We start from the raw sequence: 12069 nt of genomic DNA on the forward strand, positions 1-12069 counted from the left end.
TTTTGTCTTTCAACTTCATAATTAAGGCGGTAAGAGAAGTCCACTTTGACAAACCTGTGGATGATGTTCCCTGCCCCTCCTAAGGCTTCCACATTCCTAACTATGGGCACAAACAACTGACATGAACTAGATTCTGTGCTTTCAGTTTATGAATGCAGAACCGTAGGCCAGCAGATTTCAGGTACAAAATCAGAAACCATTCAAGATGAGAAAGAAGCTGCCTCTTTTAGAGAACCTGGCCCACTAGCAACATCATTTCCCACCCTTTGTTTTTGACCATTACCCTCTGGTAATTAGCCTAATTACGAATATCACTTCTCTCTGCCCTTCTTTTAGGAGTTGCTCTCAGATATGTTAAATGTAACAGAAATGTTAACAGGTTATTTAATTTACTAATACCTTTAATAGTAGCAACACTGGCTGCCTAATTGGAAAAGACTAAATAAACCCTAGACAGAAATTTGTTTTGTTTAGGAATGAAGCGCTACACATACCTTTCAGTGTTTTCAATATCTGTGGAAACCTGCCATAAATGCTGTTGAATATCTGTTGGTGATGATGACGTGTCTTCTAAAATAGGTACTTCGGAACTCTCCTCCACTTTAGTGTCTAGGATCTTGGGTGGGGCACAAGGTTCTTTTCCTTTAAAATATTTAAACAAAACATATATCCCCATTATTTATTAATTAAAATGCATACTCAGATTATATCATTGAAGTTTTGACCTTGATCTTGCACAGTATAAATGAAGAGAGAGAGTGGTGAATGCAAGCTCTGAGTAAGAACTGGTCAGAAGAGAGCAGACCACACCAATCTGCTAATCAGAGTGCTGCTGTGTGTTACTCTTACCAAACAAAACTAAGAGAAGTCCCATGCAGGCATGTGTGGAGCTTAGAATTTTACATCGTGAGTATTATGAAGGGTTTCAGTTAAACTCCAGTGGCTCACATGTAACAAAAAATAAGAGCCAGAGGACAAAACAGAACAAAATACGTAAGGAAACCACAGCATACATTCTGAAAGCAACTTCAAAAACTTTGACACTAAAGAACACTGCAATCCCTGTCTCCTAGTATTACAGCAATACTAAGGGAAAACAAAAGACAAAAATGTGCAGTTTTGTACTTGCTGATTTTAAAAGCAACACATAGCTGCCACCACTCACAGCCCAATATGCATTATATTCTGAATTTCCATGCTTACACCTGCCTAATCCATTCTCACTACATGAAAATGAAATGCAGTGTTGGAATTTAACGGGGGCGTCATGACAGATCTGCCAGGGCTTTTGTCAGTGAGAGAATGGGATAAAGGATGTGGATCATGATAGTGGAGCATGCAAGAGAGTTAAGTACTGGTGGGATTTTTTGGTATCATTGCAAACCTCCTGTGGACTGTGATGGTATTCCTTTTCTGTAGTGGCAAGTACAGTCCTGGCACCAAGTACATTTAAATGAGAAAATTCGAATTGGAGTGCATTCCAGACATGCTATTGAGAAGTTGAAGTTTTTCCCCCTCTGAGTTCTCTCATGAAATGGAGTAAACAATCTCAGAAAGAAACAAATAAAACTTTCTAAAAATAGAGAAAAAAAAGTCAATGTTTAAACCAGTGGTATGAGGATTTGAGTAGGAAATGTTTTTTTCATCTCACAATTTTTGCAATTTGAAAAATTTTCACATCAGGACAAACCTGAGTAGTTCCTATAAGGTTTGACAAAGAACAGGAGGAACAAGAACAGCTAACAGAGTAGTGGTCATTTAGCCCATTTTTCTGGGACACTAGAAACCAAGGTTGCAGACCATGCTATATTGCTTTTCCACATCACAAATAGGTACCCCTGCTATCAGGCTTGCAACCTTGTTTTTTTAAAACTAGAAATTCCTGGATCTTAAGAAGCTCTTTTTGGGCAGGTTCTCTAAACTGTTGTATTCTGGTAAATTATTCCTTTGCTGAAAAAAAAATATTCTTAACTCCTTGTCTGAACGTCAAACTAGACATTACTTATACTACAAAAGATACTTCCTTAATGTTTTCATTACTCTCTAAAGTCAGTAGGAAGCCCTTTTCCCTGCTTCCCCCCCCAACTAAGTCATCTAACTATGATTCCAAGAGATTGCATGACCTGACATTACAAGTTTATAATCTATAAAAGAATGATGTCCTGCATCCATTCTCTGCTGCTTACTTTGGCATCCACTGCTAACTTGTGCTTTGCCAGATCCCTCTGTGAGCCACTTTAACCCATCAAATGGTAGAAGATTACCCCAATAAAAGGAAAAATAAAATGTTACATTTTCTGATGTTGCAATGGTTTAAGTCAGGTCAGTAAAGAACCCTACATGTTCCAGAGCAAGTGCCAGAGGAGGAGGATGATCATATAGCCAGAAGCAGTGGAAGGGAGGAAGAAGTGAAGGCATGATAAGGGAGGGGAGATAGAGAGGAAGGGATCAAGATCTTTCCGGTGGTAACAAGCTATTATGCTGACGCAGTTGCTTGTGGAACAGCAGCCTAAGCCTACTTCCCAGATTATATGTTTTACTCTGTATCACCCTGTAGGTATAACTTTCAAATTTTTCTGGTTCTTAACTGCAGCTTATGCTGTTATTTTAAGGTAGTTCATATTGTGCAATTTTAATTGTTCATTTGTGTAAGCTTCATTATTCATTATTTTTCCCATTACAAGAAGCCCATAACACAACATACTGTTACCAATATCTCACTTACCACTTCTTTGTAAAAGAGGGTTGCCCCAGGGAAACCATCTAATTTGCCACTGATATCACAGGGTGTTACTGCTGGAGCTGGGTATTAGTTAATTTTCTCATTATTTTGAAGTGTTATGTTGGAACTCCGACCTGACCTTTGGTGACATGCTGTCAAGAACAACCCTGTCTATAGATGCATCCTTCAGGGATGTGAAAGGTGTTTCAATGGAAACAATAACAATACTAGATGAAATAACAGAAAAGGTTCTTTTTCGCAACGTGAGAACAGAAGGACTGAGACTGTAACATTCTTTTTAGCACAAAGGCAAGCTCTTGCAGATTTAGCAGAATGAACGGCACAGATTTCTTTTCAACTGAAAAAAGCTCTTTACCAGTAATCCTGTTGTATTGTGAACAATTCATGAAGCCTTTCTTGAATTTCAGAGCATCTGCTCAATCACTTGAAAAAAGTTAGAGTCAGGTAATAATAAAGGCTTTGCTTGAATAAAGTACATGACTCAGGCTTAACATTTGTACTACATGGCACAGCCTGTAGAGAAACAAAAGCTCTTTAATCTTCTCATCCTTCTACTGGTGGTAAGGATATCTTTTGTATTACACATTCTTAAAATAGGGATATGAACCCTAAATTTTGCTTTCAATTTAGTCAGTGGAAAGACTTTCATTAATTTCAGTTAGAGCTTGATCATGCACACAATGTTTTCAGACGTGTCCACATACACTTGCTGTTCTTGCCAGTTGACTAGACAGAGGCTTTTTTTGCTGTGAAATTTTATTATAAAGCATGATGTATTCTTTGTCTTCTAGCCTCTAGTTCAGCATTTTTACTTTAAGAAGCAGAAAATGCCTTTGGTATGAAATTAAATTCACTGAACTAAATAATGCTGAAGATCAAACTTGAGTGAGGATAAATAGGAGGGTAGAAAATGATCAGTTCAGTAAGGCTACATACAACATCTGTGATCACTGCGCTTTATGTGTCTCACCTGTTGTGCTCCTTACTGGTTCTGTGGTGACCTCTGTGTTTGCTCCTGTCATGCTACCCTATGCACCTACTCTTAGTCATCACCTATTTCCCAAGAAACTTACATAATGAAAAAACCATCTATTACAGGTCCCTCAGATCTAGTTAGATTTCACTGCAGATGAATTTGAAAGATCTTTGAGGGGAATAACAGAATTTAACAAAGCTGAGAGAACCCCTCTCTCAAAAAGAAGGAAGCATTTGCATCAGACTTCTAACCTGACAATTAAGGATAAATGCACAAGCTATAGATCACAGCTAAAGTAAATGAAAAGGAGAATATAAAAAGGGGAATAGGAAAGTATCATGTAGGAAGTGAAAAAGAAATGTGGCAAATATGGCTAACAGCCTGACGAACTTCATTCCTGACTTTCACTTGGGACCTGCAGAACTCACGAGATTGTCTCACTGGAAGTATTATTATTAAGGAAAATGTAATAGGTACAACAAGTCTGTGGTAGAAGTTGTGTTTTCCTCCTTCCGTGCCTGTTTCTTGGCCTCTTTTGGCCTTTCTTTTGGCCTTTTCACAGCGTCCACATGAGAATGGGTGATTCTCTGGATTTTTTAAGTGCTTTTTTCTTCACACCTGTGTGCTTCTCTTCTCTTCTCTTCTCTTCTCTTCTCTTCTCTTCTCTCCTCTTCCCTTCCCTTCTCTTCTCTTCTCTTCTCTTCTCTTCTCTTCTCTTCTCTTCTCTTCTCTTCTCTTCTCTTCTCTTCTCTTCTCTTCTCTTCTCTTCTCTTCTCTTCTCTTCTCTTCTCTTCTCTTCTCTTCTCTTCTCTTCTCTTCTCTTCTCTTCTCTTCTCTTCTCTTCTCTTCTCTTCTCTTCTCTTCTCTTCTCTTCTCTTCTCTTCTCTTCTCTTCTCTTCTCTTCTCTTCTCTTCTCTTCTCTTCTCTTCTCTTCTCTTCTCTTCTCTTCTCTTCTCTTCTCTTCTCTTCTCTTCTCTTCTCTTCTCTTCTCTTCTCTTCTCTTCTCTTCTCTTCTCTTCTCTTCTCTTCTCTTCTCTTCTCTTCTCTTCTCTTCTCTTCTCTTCTCTTCTCTTCTCTTCTCTTCTCTTCTCTTCTCTTCTCTTCTCTTCTCTTCTCTTCTCTTCTCTTCTCTTCTCTTCTCTTCTCCACATCTTATCCCTCTTGTGTAAGTAGTATGTCTAAATAATTACACAAATCTACCAGTCTTTAAATAGAATGCTGAGATTGTAGCACATCCGTTAAACAATCCTTCCTTTCTCCTTCAAAATTCTCAATAGCATGTAATTTAAACAAAGCCAAATAAAACAAAAATCCCTTCACTGAATTGAGGGTTTATTTTTGTAATCTGTAATATAAGCTATCACAGGCTTTTAGGTACTATTTTAAGGAAATATATGTTGCTATCACAAAACACATACTGGAAAAACAACAATTATGCTTTGAACATCTTGTATGGTACATGATGCACAGTCATCTGTGATTTGGTATCATTCTGATGTACCAATAATGCAGGAATGAGTTCAGTCTGAATTTTCATCACAAAAGCCTAATATTTTCTGTCCGTAGTATGCACATGTGATTTTCCCATAAGACTCAATTCTTCCTTTTTACCTAAGTATGTTTTGAACTCTGGAAAACACCTCCAGTTAATTTTAACTGTCCCCTCTTGCCTTCGATTTGTTACATGGGCTTACTCCCTTAATTATTAAAATGAGTGCCTTGCTCAAATGCTGCATAGCTAGCTAATAGAATGATTGCAATCTGCAATTTAGGATTTTTAAAAATATTTTCTAATATATGTAATTATATAACCAAAGAAATCAATTATATCTGAAGATGATCCTAAGAAATTAATGGTTTCTATGTAAACATGGATAGACATTAAACTTCAGTAATGAGCACTTCCACAGTGACACGCTATAATGATCCAATGATAATAATAATAATATTTTACAGTTCCTTACAATGAAAGGAATATATAACTATTGTGGATATATGATTCAGCAAAGCTCTTTTATCTGTTATGTTTACATATTAAAAATGCAATTAAGTTCTTTATAAGGTATCAATGAAAACCTTTGACCCCGAAATATTTGTGGCTTAATGTATGGCAATGTATACTGTAGTGTACTTAAGAACTCTGAGGTAGTTCCGGGTTTTCTCAATGTGGGACCTTGACAACCTCAGTATTAATTTGGAAAAAGGGTAATCACATCCAGCAGCTTCCATGGACAGAAATTATGTCAACTACTTCTTCTAAGACCTTGCTAGCTAAGCCAGGATTTATTTATTTAATCAAAAGAATAGTCATTGTTGGGAACATGCAGTGTCAATAAAGTAGACATACAACATTTAAAGGAATTAGAGCTCAACTTTGTAAACACTTCAGAGAGGGAGCTAAGCTACTTCAGAATATCTTACTTCCCATGAAACTCTAATTAAAATTTAAAAAATATTACTAGGTTTAAGACCTGTGTTTGACACTGCTCCCTAAGGCACAAAGCTATACAATTCAAATGATAAGGTAAGCAAACTCATCTTGTTGCTTGACAAAGTCTGAGAAAGATGGTTCTATCCAGAGAAGTTCTGCCAGAGTGTGATAATGATGCAGAAGAAAACTAGGCGAACAAATGCAGTAAGAAGTTTCAGAAGATTTCCTGGAAGAGCTGAAACATCAGCTGCCATCTGCCATATCTGCCCCAATAGGTATTTGCGATAGTCACCCCCAATAGGTATTTGCTATAACAAAAGGGACAGCAAGATCCTTAAAGCCATCATGTTAGGGACTGCAGGAAGACAGAGGAGAGTTTCTCACAGTGCTGCCCTAAAAACTGGACTCTATACCTACCCGAAGTTTTCATGTGATCCTATCCAAGTTGCTTAAACCCAGCTCCTCAAAATAGTTGTTGACAAAGGATTTCTAATTGTCTGGTTGCTCAACCCAGAGACTCTTTGCACTCAGCTACCAATGAAGCTACTGAAAAATTGCTCTATAAACACATACAGCACTGCATAAAGTACGCTGCAATCTCAGGTTCTAAATTAGCAATGTTTAGCCTGACCTCTCTTTGTTTCTTCTTTAAAATGGGAAAAATTGCTACTACCTCACTACTCAAGGCAGTTCTGAAGACACTCCCATCAGTGTATGAGTTACTGAGAAAGGTGTGAGGAATATAAAGATACTGCCTGTAGAACAGATTATGTGCAATAAATACAATGTATGACACTGAACAATTAGGATAAAAGAAAGATGTATGCCCAAGTAAATAGTTATGTGTGTATTTATTTACCAAGGACTCTTGGGACTGTGGAAAGGAGGAGTAATAAAATATATGATCAGGTAACCAAAAACTTAGTAGCTACAAAAAGTTCGAATTAAGGCTACTTGGGCACGTTGCATTGTGTCCTTTGCAAACTTTCTAAATGTTGAACTTTGCAATCATAATGTATTTTCAACACTGGGCTTTTGTGGTGTACGTATCTTAGAAAAAAATTTACTAGAGAGCACTTACCTCAGTTTACTTACTGCATAACACAGCTGGTAATTTATGGCTTTTGGCCCCACTGTGACTGTTACATCTCAAAGAAATAACAAACTATCTCACTTTTCTAGCAGAGGTTGTATGACAATAGTAAGTTAATCTAAAGCACTGTAAATATGCAAGAAATTTCTGTACAGGAAGCTTGATATATAATATACAGTATATATAGGAATGTTTGTTCAGCAGAACAGAAAGATAAGGAGAGAGAGAAGATCAGTGCTGGGAAAGACAGTGAAAATACCCAGAGCTCAGCCCTTCAAATTGTAGTGTGGTGTTTCATTGAAGAGCATCTGTTTCCCAGTAGGGAGCATTGGCTGAGTTTCTCTTGGGAAAAGAGCATCAGCAGTATCTTAGCTTTATCAGTTCTATAGTTTGTTTGATAATGTCCGGTCAAGATACAGTACCCACATTATTATTTATTAGCTGCAGGTTGCTGAGAACAGTCTGCATGTCATCCTACTTGAATCTCTGCTGGCTCCCAAGTAAGAACATAAATTGGTGAAATCTCATGGGAGATTTAAAAACCTAACAAACCACTTATCCAACAGGTAAGAGGACTAGAAAATGGAAAATAGTACATCCAAATGGAAAATATTACTTTCAAAAATTAGCTTCAAGAACAGCAAGAACATCACACTTGCACATTTATGAATTAAGCAAAGTTTCTCAGGGTTGTACTCTTTGTACACAAGGAAAACGATTTTTTTTTTTTTAATATGGTCACAATATGGTGAAAAACTGGTGAAAAACTAAACAGGTGAAAAAGTAAAAAATCTATATACTAGCAACAGCACAATATATTTATAATGGTGAAATTACCAGCTATTTCGTTCCTAGAGTTAAATTTATGCACTTTGCCTACACTGCAGTACCATTCTCCATAAGTAAAGAAATTAAAGAAAGGTATGGGTTCATTCTACTCCTTGGAAAATAGTATGTTTTGGCAGAACATAGAATAAATAGGTTGCAAGGTCATTTACTCTAACACCCTACCGAAAGCAGGGCCAACTTGCATGAGATTGTTCAGGGCTATTCGAGTTATCAATATCTCCAAGGATGGAGATTTCGTAGCCTCTTTGGGTGCCTGTTCTAGAATATGACTACCTTCACTGTGAAAAAACACTTAACATGTAACTGGAATTTCCCTTGTTGCATGATGCCTTACAATACTTCTAGGCGTTCCAAATACCAAGTGTTTAAGGTATTTAAATATAGATATATATTTATATAGATATATAAGAGCAATATTCTATTGGTTAAGTTCCAAAATTCAAATTATTTTAATACCTGTGATTATATAATTTTTGCCTATTATGAATTTTTCTCAAAGAATGTCACAGAAACTTGGAGCCAAGTTACTGTGGTTATCTCTGTATGGATACAGGACAAAAATTACTCTATTTAGCAATGGCAGAATAGCTACCATGACTTTCTCTAAGGTGAGACGAGGAACCAATATATATTAAAAGTACTGCCAGATAGGAACTAAGCTGGCTGATACTATAATGCTGTAATTCATCTTATCCAACTTCAGACATCTAACAGCTTAATGTTTAGTTTAAGTTATTAATGTAGATTCCATCCAGAGGCAAAAGGGAGAGACAAGACATATCGGGGTTACTCAGGTCACCTCAAGCTACCTTCTCTCTGCAATTACAGAAGATGATTTGACAACTGTAGGCAATGCTAGGAAATGTAGTACAATCTGCTTAAAAAATGATGATTCATTTTAGCAGCTACTGGCATCTTGTTATACAATGGCTCTGTTATTTCTGTCTCTTCCTATTTTACAGATTTCGACTTTAGAAAATCACTGAGAAGCTCAGCTGAGCAGTTATAAATCTCTAATTCTTATTTTTGTAATAAAAATATCACTGGCTTTAGCTGTATCCTATAGCTAGATGTGACAAATACATTATGGGATCTTTCAGCATAACAGGAAATACATAAGGTATACAGGACCTTCATTACAGTTCATTACAGAACTTTGTCTTGTCTTTACCTAGTATATTCTGCTGAGATATTATCTGATGAAAGAGTAGTTACAATTAGCACAGATACAGTCCCAATCAGTGTGTGCCATCACTGAGTAATGAGGTCACTAAGTAACCTAATTCAGTGAATTATCTGCATTTCTACATCTTCCTTTCAGTAGCAGGCTAATCAAATATGAAATCATTAGAGAGATGCATTTTCACTGAAGCAAGGACATCTCCTTTGTGTGTAAAATACTCTGTGAAGTAGATTTCAGTTCTGAATCTAGTATCTAGTTTTATAAAGGTGGGCAGCTTTCTAACCATATTTATCCATCTTTTGCTATAAGCTGGCGTTGCTGGATAAATAACAACAGGGATAGTAAGGGATCAGTTTAGTACTAAAACCATGCCATACTGCTCCACCAAATACTTGCCCTCAAATATCATACCCAACAAATACCTCTAATAAAATGACTAAGATAGTTTGCCCACTGATGACTAATGACAGCTAAAACTTTTTGGACCACTCTTTAAAAAAAAAATTCAGACTTCTAAAGTAAAAGGACATTAGTGACACATGCCTGATATGACACACTTCCGTAAAATGATGATAATGAAATAGAAATACAGCTTTTTTTTCAGTAGCTGAAAAGCTTCAGTGGTATAGTTCATTTTACAGTTTGGTGCTTTGTCTTTCATGAATGCATGAAAGACAAATTTCATGCATGCCCCAAATGACTGTTCTTTTTTTTTAAATCAGCATCTGTATATTTGTGCAATTCAATACCTTTCCGATGAAACTGCAGTGATCCTAGCAGACATATGGACTTAAGCATTTCTGTTGTGTACATTTCTAAGCAACACTGCAACTGGATGTATAGTCTACAGATTTCAGGATGAATTTCACCATCTTCTGGGCTGCAGTAAAAGAGAAAAATTTTAGTTAGGAATGGCACTGGAAGGACATGAGGGTCATCAAATCCACTTCCCTACTGTTGAAAGCAACCACATCATAATCTGCTTCATAAACTATTAAACTATGCATACAGGATAAAAAACCTGTTTCTACCAAACTATATTTATAAACAATTCTTTAGCTCTATAAAGCTCTAGGCTTAAAACAGCTAAACGTGGGTTGTCTTTGATAAGTTTGTATGTCCTTATTTTCTTCTCTGCATATTTTTGGAAAAGGGGTAAATAAGTGACCGAGATCTTTTCTCCTCTTTAAAAGCTTTGGATAAGTATTTTCTGGTAGATTGAAGGGTTCTTTTGCCATCCAGTTTCAGTTACCGTTGTTCTGGTGCAGATGCAGGAGATTGCAGGGCCACTTTCACAGTCACTGTTCACGTTACAAATCCTGGATCTGGCATAATTAACCCTACTTTGAAGACACTCTTGTCAGAAACAAGTCAGTTGTAGTCTTCTGGTTTTATAGTTTCTGCCTGAATTTCTTTCCCCCCCCCGTGTTTAAATTAGTAGTCATGTGATACTGCACTGTGAGGAGAATGGGATGTTCAAGAATTTTTTCAGAATAGTAATAACAATCTTGAAAACAAAAATTGAAATAAAGAGTAATCCTACACCTCCAATTAATTGCTTAGGACACTAAGAAAATAATTTACCCAGATCCAGGAACCAATTCTCATGCCTGGCTGTAAAATCAGACATTAAACCTCACTTTTGTAGGCTAAGAATGCTGCATGGGTGTAAACATACTTTTTAATAAACTTAACTCTTTCTGTGAGTGCTAACAAAGTGATTTACCCAGTCATACGTAAGAATTAGGTTTTCAATGCTCCTTCCAAAGGTACTTTCAATAGGGCAGTAAGTTGTAAGATTGAAGAGTTAGGATTTCAGCCATTTCATGTTCAGACATTCTTGCTATTGGTTTGCTACATAATGATGTTAAAAGATAAGATAACTCCCCAAACTGGATTTTATAACAACTAGAGGAATCTGCTTTTCTAAAGAACCTGAACCTAATGGCATTTCTGAATACTACTCCTAAGAAATGAAAAAAAATTTTCAGCATGCTTTCAGATTTCTAGACTATGAATAATACAAATGAAGCTTTCATAATAAAAAGACTGCTAGCATTCTTTACAGTGATTGAATTTCCTGTGGTTAAACTGATGCTTCAAAAGACCCTCTTGTGTATGAAATAAAATTAGACTTGTGGATTTCCTTATGAGAACCAAAGCAACTTACCTGATAAATTACTTTCAGCAACACTAGATTTGGCTGCTATAGTCAAATAATTTCTTAATACCAATCTCGGCCAAAGGCTTTGAGACTTACAGCAGACAATGTCTATTTGAACTAGTAAAATAGGTTCTTTCTGACCTAAGGTAAGAGGTCATTATTTATACCTAGATCCAGGGTCCAGTCAAAATGTTAAGTCCAGCTCTTTGGTCAAGAACAAAGCCTAAAAACTCTATTTTACGGAAAATACTATCACTTTGTGCTGATATAAGCTTACTGAAGTTCAGTTCAAATGAACACTGCATACTAAAACCTGTTAATTCTTGAATTTGAGATTCACCATTATTTCTAACAAAGAAGACCATACATTGCCTAGAAAGTGTGCACCTTCTGCCACTGATTTCAGAGACACCAAGGGAGAATATACTTAGTCATATCATAGAATCATAGATGGAAGGGACCTCTAAAGGTCATCTAGTCCAACCCCCCTGCCGTGGGCAGGGACATCTTCAACTAGATCAGGTTGCTCAGAGCCCCGTCCAGCCTGACCTTGAATGTTTCCAGGGATGGAAATTCTTCCTTATATCTAGTCTATACCTACCCCCCTTTAGCTTAAAGCCATTAGATCGG

General features: G+C 36.7%; 1 protein-coding gene across 1 annotated transcript in view; it reads right to left on the reverse strand.

Moving 5' to 3' along the window:
- The window catches only part of RGS7BP (regulator of G-protein signaling 7 binding protein), a 47348-nt gene that overhangs the window by 4423 nt on the left and 30856 nt on the right, over positions 1-12069 (reverse strand). The window contains exons 3-4 of the mRNA XM_009272494.2: positions 10025-10155; positions 495-642 (exon numbers count right to left, since the gene is read on the reverse strand). Coding sequence (XP_009270769.1) covers positions 495-642; positions 10025-10155 — 279 coding nt within the window. The remainder of the gene's footprint in view (positions 1-494; positions 643-10024; positions 10156-12069) is intronic.

Source organism: Aptenodytes forsteri, unplaced genomic scaffold (assembly GCF_000699145.1).
Source record: "Aptenodytes forsteri isolate BGI_AS27 unplaced genomic scaffold, ASM69914v1 Scaffold92, whole genome shotgun sequence".
Taxonomy (NCBI): Eukaryota; Metazoa; Chordata; class Aves; order Sphenisciformes; family Spheniscidae; genus Aptenodytes; species Aptenodytes forsteri.